Genomic DNA, 15964 nt, shown 5'->3' with positions numbered 1-15964 from the left:
ACACCCACTAACTACTCTCAGAGCAATAAATACTGTTGCCACACTAGACCTTTGCCCCTGCTACTTCTGCCTGGAGTTCTGCAGGGCAAACTCCTATTCATCTACAGATGCCCAAATCAAACATCAAAAGTCTCTGTGAAGAGCGAAGTAAGCCAGAAAGAGAAAAACAAATACTGTATGCTAACTCATATATATGGAATCTAAAAAAAAAAAAAAAAATGGCACTGATGGACCCAGCGACAGGGCAAGAATAAAGATGCAGATGCAGAGAAGGGACTTGAGGACATGGGGGTGGGGGTGGGGCAAAGGGGAAGCTGGGACGAAGTGAGAGAGTAGCATTTACATATATACACTACCAAATGTAAAATAGATAGCTCGTAGGAAGTTCCTGCATAACATAAGGAGACAAACTCGATGATGGGTGATGACTTAGAGGACTGGGATAGGAGGGTGGGAGGGACGCGTGGGAGGGAGGGGATATATGTATAAATACAGCTGATTCATTTTGGTGTACCTCAAAAACTGGCACAACAGTGTAAAGCAATCATATTCCAATAAAGAGCTTTAAAAACAAACAAACAAACAAGTCTCTGTGAAAACTATTTCTGAGGTGTCCTCTCTTCCTAGGGCAGAATGCATCACATGCTCTCTCTCGCATGGCAGCCCCTCCCCGAGGGCCCCAGGTCAGCTATCCCAGGGGGCACCAGCCATCTCAGAAAGAGGAAGCCAGCCTCTCACCTTCTGATACCGGAGGGGCCTGCCCTGCTGCGCCCTTGCCCATCAGGAACCTTGTGAGGAGGGCCCTGTCGCTGCCCCCTGGCCTCCGCCGGTCAGCCTTGGCACCCTCCACCATGGAGCGGAAGCGCCTTCGCTGCTCAGGGGACTTCTCCTGCGATGCACAAAGCGGGTCCGAGGGGGCGGAGGCTCGACATCCGCAGCAACGTCCCTCCCCGCCCTTTTCCCCCCGGCCCACCTAGGCGCCTTGCCCGCTCACCAGCAGAGCTCTGGCCCCTGGGGTAGCGCCCACCTACCGCGTAGGGGTTGAAGGCCTCCCGCTTGGCGCGCAAGAAGTTAGAGAGGTTGCCGTACTTGCAAAACTCCACGATCACCATGAGGGGGCCTGCGACAGGGCAAGAGCCAGGCGCTTTGGTGACTGAGGAAGCGCTGGAGGGTGAACACCGCAGCCACGGCCCCGCCCCAAAGCCCTCCTGCACCCCTCCTCGTCCTTGCCCATCCCCAGCCCAGCTGGCCCCTCGCGTCCGCAAAGACAGAGCACCCTGGGGGCCTGGCCCTCCCGCCAGGGTGCCTGAGCTCCTTACCGTTGGGCTTGGTGCATGCCCCTAGGAGGTTGACCACGTTGAGGTGGTTCCCGATGTGGATTAGGATTTTGAGCTCTGACATCAGGGCACGGTGCTCGCTGGCTGTGGCGCCCTCTGCAGGGAAGACGGGGGCCTCACATGGTGCCTGGCTCGCTGGGCCTAGGACCCAGCCCCCGCACGCCTCTCCTCCTGGGCTTAGCTGAGGCATGGCCAGAGGTCTTGCTGGTAGGGGCACAGCACATTCCACCTGCCTCTTTGAGGCAAAGGGTTTAGGTGGAACTGGTAAGTATTACTCAGAGGTGAGCCCCGGGCCGGGCTCTGACTCCCACAGACTCCCTGTAGAACCCAGGGTGAGAAGCAGCTCTGAACCTCAGTTTCCCCTCCTGCACCACAGACCCACCAGCCCACCCAGAACTGCCGATCATCACCAGCTCAGCCACCCCTTTTACCCACTGACCCCACACCTTTCAGCATTTTCACGGCCACAGTGTCACAGCTGCTGCCCTTGTTGATCCCAAAGGCGGAGGCTTCCACCACCTTCCCAAAGGCCCCGTGGCCGAGGACTCTCCCTGTGGGAGCAGGGAGCCGGTTCCAGGTGAGCTGTATGGGGGTGAGGGTGGAGAGGATTGGGCAGAAGGGACAACCCCTGTGGAGGGCCAGGAAGGAAGGCCCAGGAGGGGGAGGAAAGTTGGGGGCCCCTCTGCCAAACAGGAAGTGCATGGGGATCGGGAGTGGGAAGTGAGGGAGAGGAGAGGCAGACAGGAAGGCCTGCATCCTCTCCCAGCAGGTGTGATGGGCCCACCCTGCTCAGAGCAGCAGGAAGTGACCTCGGGGGCCTGGGAACTGAGAGCCCCAATCACGGCTCTGGGGATGCACGCCCAGATGGACAGGTCGGGCCAGGTGGGGGCCAGGTGGGACTCTATGGCATGAGTTCTGAGAATGGAGGCATTTCAGGGCTCCAGCCTGCCCAGCTCCACAGCAGCTGAAGCTGTGTCTACCTAGCATTACAGTTTGGGTGAAACAGGCTGGGTGCGGGTCTCACCGAGGTGCAGCCGTTCCCGGGGAAACTCCCACCGGCTGGCATCATAGGACAGGTATTCACACTGCTCCTCCAAAGGCACTTCCCCAGGGTCCATGATGATGGACAAGTAGCCAGTCTTGATATCTGCATGGGTTGGCTGGGGGTGGGGATGCAGACAGCTCACTGACTTGGCCATACCACACTGGCTTGGGTAGAACTTTGCCCAGGACAGATGGGATCTCCTTAGGGACTCTGAATATAAGAGGGGACAGACAACCTCTGGTCCTGTAAGAGCCCAGCATGGAGGGGTCAGGGAGGCCTCCCAGGTTACAAGGCTTCCAGGTGACCCTGGGTGGAACCATATTCCTTAGCTTAAGGGCTGGATAGGGTGGAGAGCCCATGAGGAACTGGGGAGAGACTCAGCAGGGGGAGAAGTGCTCACCCTCCTCATGTTACAGAAGATGAGGAGGAGGAGGACCCAGAAGAAGACGGCGATGACCCCGGTGCCAACAAGGATCACGATCTCCATATTGCCTTTATCCTCGGAGCCTGAGTGGGCAGAAAGAGGCTACTGTGTGCGTGCTGTGAGGGGGGAGAGGGTGCACCCTGAGGGAAGTGTCCCTTCTGGTAGGCACGACTTGCAGTGAGGTGGCCACGAAAAGACTGCGCCAACTGCTGGTGGAAGGAGGATGGAGGGGCACAAGGGGAGAAGCCAGACCTTCCACGGCCACGCTAGCTGAGGAGTTGACGCAGCCCTTGGCGTTGCACACACTGCACAGATAGCGGCCCGCATCCTCCTCGCGCACGCGCTGGATGCTCAGCCTCTGATTCGAGTCCGCCAGGTCGATTCCTGCAGCGAGTGGGGTGGAGGTTCCGGTAAGTATGGGGCCATGGCCTCGTGAGCTTCTGCACCCTGCCCTTCACCCACATCCATCTCCGTACCGGACTCTTCCTCCAGCAGCCTCTCATCTTTGTACCACACGATGCTGGGCACGTGCGACCCGGCCACTGGGCACCGCATTTCCAAGGAATCGCTCACGTTCACCAGGAGGTCAGTCAAGTTCTGCGTAAGCCGTGGGGCTTCTAGAGCTGGGGGCGGGGTGGAGACGGAGCTAAGTGGAACTGGAGAAATCTCCCCTAGGGCTGGGAGCTCTCAAAGCTGAAGCTCTCTTGAGCTCGGGGTGGGCAGGGCTGCACACCTCCACGGAGGGGACTGGGGAGGGGGATGCGCTTGCAGGCTCCAGCTCGGGAATGGACCGCCCAGCGTGCTGGGCTGGGGGTGAAGTCTCCTCGAGAAGCGCCCCGCGGCCCTGCCCCTTGGGCCCTGCCTGCCTCACCCTGCACTGCCAGGTACTTCTTGTGGCAGTGCTTGTCCTGGCTGCGCCGGTCCTGCACCTCGCACACGTAGTCGCCTTCGTGTTCCGGTGCCACGCTGGGGATGGTCAGGCTGAGCGTGGCGTGGCGCACCCCGGGCACCGCCTCCTCCAGGCTGGCGGCCAGCGGGGTGGCGAATAGGTGCACGTTCTTGCAGTCCAGCAGCAGTGGGTTCCCGTGGGCGTCATGCAGAGTGGACAGGTTGAGGCGGTACCAGCGCAAATGCTCGTATGTGTAGTTGTCGGCCCGGCAGCTCAGGCGCACGGCTTGGCCCTCTAAGGGCTCTTCTGACGGCTCCGATTCTATGCTGAAGCCGTCTGGGATGGCTGGGGAGGGAGGAGGAGCAGCTGCGACCTTGTGGCATGTGCTGGCTCACCTATTCCCCTGGCCAGGGGCTCTCTCTCCCCCTTTCTCATTGGCCTTTGGACTCACTGAGCTCTCAGTTAAGGGTGTACATCCCTCGTAGCTGGGCCAGGGACACCACACTGGAGCCCTCTTCTCCCTCTCACTGACAAGGGACCAGTTCTCTGAAGTCAGTTCCACCAGGGTCTCCGCCTGCCTTGCCTCCCTCTAGCTTTTTCCTGGACAAGCCGAAGCTGGCTGCTGCCCCCACCTCTCCCAGGAGCCCAGATCATCGATAGGTTCCTTGCTCGCAGGCTCAGCATGGCCCTCAGGCTCATCCTCCCTCATGGCTGAGCACACTCCTCACCACTGTCCTCTCCCTGAAACAATCTGGTTTTGTTAGCTTTTCGCAATGCCTCCCAATTTCCTTGTATCCCCTCTGGGTGCTCACTGTCAAGTTCCAATTTTAGTATATGTGCTGCTGAAGCGAGCACCACTGTCAAGTTCCTATGGGCTCCTCTCCCCTCAAAAAAAAAAAAAAAAAAATGTGCTCTTTGGCTCCATTTCTCTTCCAGGTGCCCTCATCTACACCTCTGGGCCCAATGACTGTCCTTCCATGTTCTTCTTAGCTCTTCTGAGGTCACTAACAAGTTTGAAAATCTGAGGAAACTATGGACCTTCTCCTCAGGGCTACACACACATACGAGCCAGCTGCTGTGCCAGATCCAGGGCTCGGGAAGGGCAGCGGGTGGGAAGTGGAGTTAAGTGGGGCTGTGGAGAAAAAGAGGGCACCCCTAGGGGAGGCACCTCCAGGTCTGGGGGCAGATGGTGCCAATCCATCCCAGTGGGTTACCACCCTGGTCCACAGGCTGATGGCCTCCAAACCTATCCCTTTTGCCCAGAACCGGGGGCCCACTGGGCCCGGATCTCTCTCCTGTGTGCCTCAAGATCACGAGAAACTCAATGGACCCCAATCTAGGCATATCATCTTCTTCCAGGTCTGCTCTCCTCCTGTGCCCACCTGGTTCCTGGCCTCCATCCAGGCCTGCCCAAGTCACTCACTGGTCACATAGAAGTAGATGAGCCGCTCATCCTGGCCCACTTTGTTGAAGACCACGCACTTGTACATGGCGGACACGTTGGCGTCCTGGATCACCAGCTTGCTCACCGTCTGGACAGGATGTGGGTCAGGCATAAGGACCCATTTCCTGCCCGAGGTCCCCTACCCCAACCTCCTCTTTCTGCATGGAGGTTGCTGTGCCCACTAGAGTAATGGGGGAAACAGGCTATGGGCTGGGGATGACGAAAGCCCAGAGACAGTACCAGGAATAGTGAGTCAGGGAGAAGGTGGTGAGGCCCTCGGGCAGCAGCAAGCGGTGGCTGCCCAGAAAACTCAGGGGACAGCACTATGGACAGCTGGCCTCAGCTGTGGCTGAGGTCAGAGGGCAGCATTAGGTAGGACCAGAGAGAGCTCTGGCTGTGGGTGGGCTCAGGCTGTGGCCATGTTGAGGAGGGGACAGGGGCCTGGTAGCACTGGGTTGGTCCAAGCCAGAGTTAGAATTCATGCTCTGGTCACATCAAGGGTCGGCCTGTGGTCCAAGGTCAGCAGCTGGTCACTGAGATCCTTGTGATGTGCCCAGAAATCCCGTGTGGCTGCCCATGTCACCTCTCCCAGTGCCCTGGGGAGTGGCAAGAGGAGGGGCTGGCTTCCAGGGCTCCTGAAGGACTCTAGCCTCGGGGTGCGGTTAGAAAGCTTGGAAGCAGAAGAGGAGAGAGGGCCATAGGCCCTGCCCACCATCCAAAGACCCCACCCCCCCAACCCCAAGCCGGGCACTTCCTGGCCAGCCTGGAACAGGAAGAGGCTCTGGAGGTGTGTAGGAAAACAGGAAGTGACTATAGGAAGTGGGTGCCTTTGTTCAGTCCTTCCCCTGCCTGGCCTCTTCTAGGCATTGCCCCCAGCCTGGGCCAGCGGCTCAGCAGCCTTTGGTGGGGATGGAGCCAGCCCTCAGCCCCAACCCTACCAGCCCTAGGTGGCTTGGGCCCACAGCCTCGAACCTCAGCTTCCCTGTCTGGGAAGCAGTTGGAATCTGGCCCCCACAGTCTACACGCAGGCGGGGAAGCTGATGCCCAGAGACACTGCAGAAAGGTGACCGACTCTCAGCTGCTATCCAGAGAGCTCTGCAAGCCCAGTGGAAACCTGGAAGGCCAGCAGGGGGCCCCACCCTGCCTCTTTTCTTCTCCCCCAGCCACTCAGTGGCCTGGCTGGCCCATACCTTATTTTTGCCCTCCACAAACTCGGTCCAGGTGTCCAGGCTCTCAATGGGGTTTACAGCATCCTGTGTGGTCACCTCCCTCCAGTCCTGGCACTGTGGCATTTGGTCTCGCTGCTGCCACCGCCGGCTGCTGAAGGCAAGGAGGGGCAAGGGCAGGTCAGGGCTACAGGCAGGGAGGGCCCACACTGGGGGTAGGGTCGAGCTTTGCTCATACTCAGGGTCATCTCACGTCATGGTGGGTAAAGGCTGGCCCTTGGGCCAAAGGGAGTGGTGGGGAAGGGACTTTGTTTCTAGAACACTATTCAGGGCCCGGTGACCCATCCTGCACGGGCAGCTGAACACAGCCTTCCCCAGTAAGCTAGGACCTGCACCTGCAGAGCACCTTATGCCCTTGGCTCTGTGGTCATCCTACAGTCAGATGTGCTCCCTGCTCCTGCCTGCATGTGTCCCTTCCTGCAAAGTCCATCCAGATCTCCTGGGGAAGCAAAGTCACCACTCCTGTTACAGGAAGGCCTCTCCCTCCCCTTTCTAGAGCTGCAGCCCCTCCCTGGGCTGGCTGTGCATCCCAGCACCTTTGATCTCCTGCTGGGATGGGGGTCTAGGGGGAAGGGGCAGCCAAGGGAGGCTCTTGTCTGTCCCTAATGGAGCAGTTGGCCCCAGCACACTGCAATCACGCAGAGCATAATGGTAGAGAGTCAGAGGGAAGCACATTTGGAGGTGCCAGTGACCTGCAGTGTTGTGGTCTAGAAGCATCTCTCATGAGCCTTGAATGTTGTGGGCTGGCCACCCCCACTGAACATTCCTAATTGACCATGCAAGGGCCACAGCCCCGCTGCTGCTATAGCCACCCTGTGTCCCTTAGGTTCCCAGCTCCCGGCCCTCCCCAGCCTGTGACCCTGCACCTTGCCCATCAGGAAATGGCATTTTCATCCTCCACAAACTCGGTTTAAGTGGCAAATGTGACTAGTCACTCTTCTACTCAGCACCATTCACTGGCTCTCTAGTGCCTTCCAGACCACTGACCACCCTGGCGGCCTCCATTCTTGGCCCTTGCCTGTCCAAGTTTTCCCTGTCCTCCCAGACCATCTGTGTTATTGGTGCCCACTCAGGTAGGGCAGTGTGGCCCAGCAGCTGGGCAGGATCTGCTGCTTACTGCCGTGACCTTAGGAAAGTCACGTCCCTTCTCTGACTTCACTTTTCTCCTCTCTAAGGGGTCACGGTGAACGCTGCACAGATGAGCTGAGGAGCCTTGAGTCTCAGTACAAGTCTCACAAAACTAGCCCAGGTCCACCTGTTTGGTGATAGGCGTCCTCGCTGGTGCCCAGAGGCATGTCCTTTGGTCCCCTCCAGGTACGCACTTGTGTGTCTGGGGGACTTTGCTTTCAAGGGATGTGGGTGTGGGCTGGACCATCCCCAGTGTCCAGCCTGGCCTGACGGATATCAGGAAGGGTCTGAGCCTTGCTCAGGCGAGGTGTGATCAGGAACTGGCTACAATCCCTGACTCGTGATAGGGTTCGGATTTAGAGCAGATCTCTCGGGAGGGATGTGGGCAGTCAGTGGGGGTTATGGCTGAAGTTGGAGATTCGGCTGGGAAGAAGGGGAAGACAGGGTGGAGCCACACTCACAGGCTGCGCTGGGCGAAGGTCTTGCAGGGCGTCCACGGCCGCCAGTGCCACTGCACGCTGAGAGGAGGGGGCACCCCGTAGGCAGTGCAGGTGAGGGCCTGGCGACTATGGCGGGAGTAGATGCTGGGGGAGGAGGCCTCCTTCTCGTGGATGTGGGGGGGCACTGGGGACACAGGCAGACAGCCAGTCAGTCAGCCCCCACCACCCCCCCTGCCTGCCCACCATCTCCTCTCCCGTCCCACGCACACATACCATTTACCACCAGCTCCAGGCTGATGTTGCGCCTCAGGCCAGCCGCGGAGTTCCACAGGGCAAGGGTGTAGATGCCCGCACTGGCTTCCGTCACCTCCTTGAGCACCAGAGCGTGCGGACTATGGCGCCCTGACACGGCCTTCCTGTCCTTGTACCTGGCCCAGGAAGGGAGTTCAGGGGGCTGTGGGGACCCCACCCCAGCCCCGTCCTGGCACTCCTTCCCCAAAGCACACCAGCCCCTATGACTGGAATATACGTCAGGAGGCAGGAGAGGCCAGAAGCAAGAGTTCCTTCCTGCACCAGAGCAGGCTGCTAGGGAGTGTGGCAGGGCTGCGGCAGCTCCTCTGGACTGGGGAACAGATGGCCTAAAGGCTATGGGGATGGTGTCCGGGTCTCACAACGCCTACAGGCTCAGGACCAACTGCAGTCCCCAGGGGGCCTTGTCTCTCTCTCATAGGCTTCGCAGGTGTGTGCTGGGAAGGGGGGGAGGCGCAGTCCCCGAGGGGCGCAGCTCAGCCCCTTACCACACGGGGGTCCAGGAGCCCTGACCCTGGCTCTGCCCTTCCTGGAGCTCTCCAGATGTGGGGCCTTCTCATTGCCCTGCCCCCTCCCCAGGGCCTTTGCAACTCGCTGTCCTGCCTTGCTTGGATGCTAGACACCTGCACCCTCTCTCCCATGTTCATCATCGCCCACTCGTCAGAGAATCTGTGGGAATCAAGAGCCAGCCCTCGGGCCTTGGCTGCCCACCCGCACACCAGTGTTCACAAGTAGCTATGTTACTGAGCTGTACCGGGGCTGTCCCTTCGCTGCCATATCCCCTACACGCAGAGCGGCACCCAGCACACGTAGGTGCTCGGTACACATGGGAATAAACGGATGGCACCTCCCCAGTCCTGAGCTGGGAGTGCCCCTGTAACCCAAGCTCTGGACTCTGCCTGGAAGCAGCTCTCCCTTAGGCAGGTGCCTTTCCCTGCTTTACTAGGCCGGGGAGACACTAGGAGAAGCATAGCCCTTGGGGCAGAGAGTGACGGTGAAGGGGAGGCAGGGGCCTGGCTCTCAACTGCAACACCAAAGACGGGTCAGAAGAGATGCGACTTGCCAGGAGTCACACAGCAGGGCAGGGCAGGGCAGGGCAGGACCCAGGCTGTGAGGCCTGCTGGGCGCTGGTGCAGACTCCTGGTTGCCACCTGCTGCATTTGTGATCCTAGGTGAACTGCTTCAGCCCCCAAGCCCCTGTGTCCTCATTTGAAAACCAGGGAAACCAAATGCACCTTCTGGCAGGTGTTGTCAGGCCTCCCTGAGATGTGGCCTTTAGGGTCAGTATGATGCCAGACACACAGAGGCTGCTTTGGGAACCAGGACCAGCCTGCCTGTGTCCACTAGATCTCCATCCATTGAGTTACTCACAGTCATCACACGATTACCCAGAAGACTGGGCCCCTATGGGGCAACGGTCACCGTTAGCGCCCTGGCGCAGGTGTCTCAGTGAACAGTGGACCCAGCTGAGCACTTCTTGGAGGCGGGTATGGGCCAAGTGAGAAAAGAAAGGCCAGATGTGGTGGGAATGGTGAGAGGCAGTCAGCTGCCTGAGGAGCAGACCTGGGCCAGACCTCTGATGCGACAGAGCTGGCCACCCTCCCAGACAGGGTCCGTACTACTGGCCTTGGAGGGCGGGGGACAGGGCCCTAGACATCTCCAGGACGCTGCACCTGTGAGGGAGGCTCTTCAGGACCCTGTCTCAAGGGTCCTGGTCCTGCACCAGATGCCCCCGATGGACCCCAAAGCTCACTGCCACACAGCTCAGGCCCAGCCCAGGACCCAGCACCATGATAATTTGTGAAACCCCTGTGACGTTGCTGAAATTCTGGTTAGAGGGATCCTGGGCATGGCGACCTGTTTGGAGAGGGGCCTAGGACACCCAAAGCCATCCCTCTAGGATACCCTCCAGCAGGGACCCTCTGAGAGGCTGAGTGGGTGCAGGAAACAGGTAAAGCCCTGTGCTGCGCCCACTACACACACACGTCACAGGAGGCCGCTATTTACACTCTTGTACAGTTTAGCAGCAATTCAGGCCAACCTTCCCTCTAGCCAAAATATTGCTTTATATGCATAGTCCTTAGAATTTTTATAGGGGTTCCCCAGCCAGGGTGCAGGCCCTGATGGGGGGGACAGGTCCCTATCGAGGTCTCAGGGAGTAGCCCTGATGGGGAGAATGCTGCCCTTCCCTCCTTGTGGTCCTTTCTTGCACTGGACCTGGTGGGTAGTGAGGGACAGGAGCGAGGGAAGTACCATTGGAACTCCGGCGGGGGGTATGCTGCCAGCTTCACGGGCAGTTTCACCAGCTCGTCTCCTGCTGTGGCCTCCAGGACGGGACCCTTGAGCAACTCGACGGTGATGAAGGGCTTTTCTGCCAGACGGGGGGCATCAGGGTAAAGCCAGGGCCAGCATCACTGACCCACCACCACCCAGGGATGTGCAGCCACTCCCAGTGGCCAGATGTCCTGCTCTCTGGGGTGTGGGAACTGGGCGGTCCATCCACTCACGGCCCTCCCTTCCTTCTGGCTGGACTCCACACTGCTCAGGTGTACCGTGACCTATGACCCTGGGCCCACACTACACAAGAACCCTTGTTCCCCAGGCTTGACGACTGACACCTGACCTCGCCCAGGCCACGCTGGGTACCATGACCTCGCAGGCCGTACCATGCACGATCACATCAGTGCTCTCCTGGAACTGCTGGAAGCCGTTGTTGGCCAGGCACATGTATGGGCCCAAGTCACGCTGGCTGACGTTGTGGATGGTTAGGATGCTGGAGAGCTCCGTGTGAGTCTGCTGGGAGCGCCGCTCTGGCACCCACTTACCCCGCTCTGCCTGCCCAGGACCAGGGGAAGCACAGGGTTAGAGCAGGCTGGCTCTGGCAGAATGGACTCCCATAGGCACACACCCCAGCCCAGCCAGCGATAGCTCCAGAAGCCCTGGACCCAGACCCAGAGTTTTCTTTGGGATAGGAAAACCTCCCTATCAGACAGGGGCTCCTGGGGCAGGACTGAGTCCTCACCTCTTGTACACAGAGGTGAGTGTGTGCCAGACCAGGGCGAGTGTGCACAGTGATGGGGATTCCTGGGGATACTTTAGGCACAGCCCCTGGCAGGGCTGCTGACCTCACCTGCTTCCCTGGATAGTCCCAGTCGAAGGTGACACCCGAGTTGAACTCGGCCCACACAGTGCAGTTCAGGACCAGCTTTTCCCCAACCAGCAGCTCCAGGGATTTCTTGGGGAACAGCTGGATGTCATAGAGCTCGTTGCCTGGTGACACACGCACAGTGACCCCCATGCCCCTTGTAGGACAGCACGCACAGAGTACAGGGCACAGGGTGCCCCCTGAGAGCAGCCAAACCGTGGCACCTATAGCCCCATTACTGGGAACTGTGGGGGGCGGGGGGGGGGCGGAGCGGGGTCCCTGTCCTCTTCCTGCAGTTCTCCTCCCAAGACGTGGGGAGTGGTCGCTCGGGGAGGGCCCCGCAGCCCTAGGCAGCCCCTACCTGTGACGTGCACGACGAAGGGGTTGGATAGGAAGGCCCGGCCGCCCCAGGTGGTCTCACACTGCAGGTACAGGGCGTCGCGCAGCAGGGCCGTGGGCACCCGCATGCCTCGGCGGTCGTCCCACACCACCTCCTGCCCATCAGGCCACAGCGCCATGCTTTGCTGTGGAGACACGGTGGCTGTCAGCGCCCGGCTGCCCCCTTCTTCTCGGCCAGACCAGCAGCTGTTTCCCCAGGGACAGGACAGGAGGACCCGATCCAGGGTAGGGGGCGGGGCGGGGTTGTACCGAGCGCAGCGTGACGTTGAGGCCAGGGATGGACACCAGGCAGGGCACCCATATGGAGTCTTTCCTGTTGACCAGCAGTGTGTTTGCCTTGTTGATGAACGGCTGCCCCGAATCTGAGGAGAGGGGCCAGGTTGTGGGAGCGGAAGGTGGGCCTCAGGGGGTCTCTGCCCAGGTCTGGGGCCACAGGCAGCCCCGTGGAGTCCCAAGGCTGGGGGTGGAGGTGCAGGTGCCAGCTACCCCTCCAGGACCCAGGACTCTGCCCATGGGTTCTGTGCGGCCGTGGAGGCGGGTGCTGGGCCTCCCTCACCTCTCACAAACACGTAGGTGCTGGCTGCAGTGGTGCCCTCAATGCGAGCCTTGATGTACTTGTAGTAGCAGTGGTAGCTGCCCGTGTCATTGGCGTGGGCCTCCTGCAGCAGCAGAACCTTGCAGTAGGGCCGGGCATCTGTGCCCTCACAGTCTCGCACGATCCCCGTGTCCTCGCCGTCCTTCTCCTCCATGACTGGTGCATCCTGAGCCCCTGGCCAGGCCCACTCCAGGGGGTGCTGCCCCCTTGCAGAGAATGCAGGAGGTCAAGAGGGGCCCAGGCTGCAGCCCTGGGAGACCGTCCCGGTGGAGCCTCCTCAGGGGCAAAGGCTTGCCTGTAGCTCATCTCACCCAGAGGTCAGGGCAGACCAGCGTTTGGGCGCATACCGCAAACCCGGGACAGGGTGCTCCCTGAGCCCCCTGGGGCCTCTGCCTGGCTCCTGGGCCTGCATGCGGCAGGTTATCCTGCAGGGAAGCCTGAGCTTCAGATTATAACTGCGGCTTCAGGGAAGATAGCAGGGCTGGGGTCTGTGTGGGTGGGCCTGGGGCCAGGGAAGGGTGATTGAGGGTGGGTGCAGGCAACCTGGGGTCCATGCAGGATGACCTGGGGATGGGCATGGGGTAGCCTGGGGCCATTGTGGGGTGACCCAAGGGTGGACATAGGGTGACTGACCTGTGGTCCATATGAAATTATGAGGAGTGGGTGTGGGTGAAATGGGGGGCGGGGGTGCAGGGTTCCTGTGTCTGCAGGGCAGGGGATGGTCTATGCCTCCAGGTACCTACAGTCAAGCCACCTGGGAGCACCCCTAAGCCTCAAAGCCTCTCTGCCCTGGGGAGGGGCTGCCTCTTGGGTTCTCTGCCACCATCTGCTCGCCCTTCTGTAGTCTCTTTGGCCTGCCAGGTAGGAGGGACCTAGGCCCCTGCTCCCCTGGCTGAGGGCTGAATACCTGCAGGAGATGGACAGGCTGTCACTGGAATCGATGACGTGTGTCTCCTCCGTGATGTTCAGGGCTGGGGGGGTCATGGAGTAGCCACTCGTCAGGCCTGGGGTGGGAGATCGGGTTAGGCTGGGTCATGAGTTCACCAGATGACATCAGTCTGGCACTGATGGGCCGCACCCAGGGCAGGGGCCGCCTAGGCTCTCAGCCCTGAGCAGTACCTATAAGGCCCCACGACAGCTGGTAAGCACCACTGCAGGCTGCCTCCTAGCTGCAGACTGGGCCCAGCCCCAAGGGAGCCCTGACTGAGGCCTGGACTGAACCCAGACCCCTAGCCCCACAGGAGGAGAGTCGCCAACATGAAGTCTAGAGGGGAGACCACAGGCCTCATCGTACTTTGGGGGAGGCCTGGAGCGCATCTCCTCGGCATTGCAGCCCCCACATTTCGGCCTGGAGGACCCTCCCACAAGATGCACAGCTACTGCTTGGGAGGGGGTCCTGCATAGTGCAGACCCCCAGACATACCCAGAACTGAGGCCTCAGTTTCTCCCCGGAATTCTGACTGTGCCCTGGCCCTGTGCCATGTCCCGTGGAGTCCACCTCACATGCCCTTGGTCCCATCAGTTTCTCTTCACCCCCGAGGCACCCTCTGGCTGCCTCAGCTCCCCTTTCTCTGCTCCCCCTGCCTCAGCACCCCATCTTTCAACAGAGCTAATCCCCAAACAAATAACTGCCTTGCCTGGTTAAAAACCCTCCTGCAGCCCATGCGGCTCCTTACTCCCCAGCCTCCTCCCAGCAGGACAGTGTGCACGTGTGTGCTGTCTCTGTATCCGTGCGGGTAGATCTATGTTTATAAGACGGATATATGAGTGGTGTGTGTGACTTTGTGCATGTGTCATTGACACGTCTGCGTGTGCACGCATGTGAACGTGTGTGTGTGTGTGTGTGTAATCCTGGGGGAGGATGGGAGCAGCCCCAGGGGAGGTCTGGACCTGGAACTCTGGCAGATGCATCCTGCCAGGACCATCCTGAGACAACAGGAAGAGAGGACCATGTGGCTGGAGGCCCAGGGCTGCGTCCTGTCCCTCCCCCGAGTCCCTGTCCTCCTGGGGGGCACAGCCCACTCTCCTGCCCCAGCCCCCAGCGCCACAGGTTCAGCTCCTCTGCCCTTCCCAGCCCAGCTCCCTGGCTCGGGGTCTTGCCCTGGTGGGTAACTGTGGGAGGCAGAGCCTAGGGGAAGCCCCACCATACTTGGTTCTACACCACCTTACAAGCTGCCTCAGGAAGCAGCACCAGGACAGCACACTCTGCACACCAAGCTCTCATCTTGGCATCACACGGACAAGATAGCTGCCAGGGCCTGGCCGGCCTCTCCCTTATGTGCCTCCTGCTGGCCTAACTTCTCTGGGTGCCACACCACTGTAGGTCAGAGGCAGAAGGCCCTCATCCAGCATGTAATCCCACTAGTATCTAGTACAGCCAGAGAAACTGAGACCCTCCAGCTGGCCTCTACCGCAGCCCTAAGGAGGCAGCCCCTCCTCTGGCCAGCTGCCGTGACCACTGTGAAGTCTCTCCTTAGCTTGAATCCAGTGCACCCCCTCCTGGCACTCAGGGCAGCAGCCCCACCCTGGGGCCCTGAGCTGGGAAAGCAGACCTGGGCTCTGCCACCAGGTCCAGTCCTCCCCAGGGTGGTACCAGCCCCGTATCACACCTCCCCACCATGTACCCTGGGGCGGCTGCGGTGGAGGAGCCCCACAGCGGGGAGCCTCCCCTCTGGTGGTGAGGGCCCAGGGAGGAATCCAAGAAGGACACCTCCAAGATGGGCTTTGAAAGCAAAGTAGGATTTTCCAGGCAGTGGAAAGTAAATAAAGCCATGCCAGGCAAACTGGCCTCTGAGCTACAGAAGGGGTGAGGGGGATGATGGACTTGGGTTTGGATCTGTGAGGGGATGAAAGAACTGGCTCTCCCAGTGGACCACTCAGGAGTCAGGCCTGAGGCTGGTAGGTGGGTACAAGAGGAGAGGTGTAGCGGCCAGGACCCACCTGCCCTGGGTCACGCACGCCCCATGGTGAGGTCCGCAGCGTTGCCCTGGGGTCCCTGGGGAGGCCAATCAAGGGTCTCCTTCTCCGGGGTTCTCCTCCAGGGCACACACCTGGTACCCCTGACAACAGAGCTATGGCAGTGGTCGGCCCAGCTTCCTTGGACAGCTCCCCTTTACTTCCAAGATAAAGTGGGGGACCCCAGGCCTCTCCCTTCTGTCCACTCCCGTGCTCTCCAGCTTCAACTCCTGACACATCTGAGAGCCACAGACCTCTCACCATTGTCCCAAAGTGCCAGGTTTTTCATATCTTGACGTCTCTGACTACTCATTTTTTTTTGCCCTGGACATTTGTATTTCCTTCGCTCCCGTGGAGCTCCCTCTTTAGGATCTAGTTCATGAGTCTCTTCTCTATGAGGCAGTCCCTGTTACTCGGGCAGCTCTGGCTTCCAAGCCTCATGCTGTTAGAACACTTATTGGACTCAATTGTGGTTTTCTGGCCACATCTGAACAGAGGCTGTATTTTACTCATCTTTCTAACCTTAGTACAAAAGAGGTGCACACCAGAGACTGAGGGGATGGATTCAAGAACGGTAGGATGGAAGACGGATGATCAGATGAATAAATGGATGGATGTGTGGGAGGGT

General features: G+C 59.8%; 1 protein-coding gene across 1 annotated transcript in view; it reads right to left on the bottom strand.

Annotated features, from left to right (window-relative positions):
• FLT4 (fms related receptor tyrosine kinase 4) overlaps nt 1-15964 on the bottom strand; it is a 40612-nt gene that overhangs the window by 12985 nt on the left and 11663 nt on the right. The window contains exons 2-21 of the mRNA XM_057708856.1: nt 13289-13385; nt 12343-12587; nt 12036-12148; nt 11749-11911; nt 11373-11512; nt 10909-11077; nt 10496-10613; nt 8207-8361; nt 7955-8117; nt 6330-6456; nt 5119-5227; nt 3678-4040; nt 3283-3429; nt 3059-3190; nt 2783-2889; nt 2362-2497; nt 1784-1888; nt 1320-1433; nt 1032-1120; nt 739-889 (exon numbers count right to left, since the gene is read on the bottom strand). Of these exons, the coding sequence (XP_057564839.1) occupies nt 739-889; nt 1032-1120; nt 1320-1433; nt 1784-1888; nt 2362-2497; nt 2783-2889; nt 3059-3190; nt 3283-3429; nt 3678-4040; nt 5119-5227; nt 6330-6456; nt 7955-8117; nt 8207-8361; nt 10496-10613; nt 10909-11077; nt 11373-11512; nt 11749-11911; nt 12036-12148; nt 12343-12587; nt 13289-13385 (2943 nt within the window). The remainder of the gene's footprint in view (nt 1-738; nt 890-1031; nt 1121-1319; nt 1434-1783; nt 1889-2361; nt 2498-2782; nt 2890-3058; nt 3191-3282; nt 3430-3677; nt 4041-5118; nt 5228-6329; nt 6457-7954; nt 8118-8206; nt 8362-10495; nt 10614-10908; nt 11078-11372; nt 11513-11748; nt 11912-12035; nt 12149-12342; nt 12588-13288; nt 13386-15964) is intronic.

This window comes from Hippopotamus amphibius, chromosome 15 (assembly GCF_030028045.1).
Source record: "Hippopotamus amphibius kiboko isolate mHipAmp2 chromosome 15, mHipAmp2.hap2, whole genome shotgun sequence".
NCBI lineage: Eukaryota > Metazoa > Chordata > Mammalia > Artiodactyla > Hippopotamidae > Hippopotamus > Hippopotamus amphibius.
Note: the sequence above shows the minus strand (reverse complement) of the source record. Positions and strands in the feature narration are given on the sequence as shown.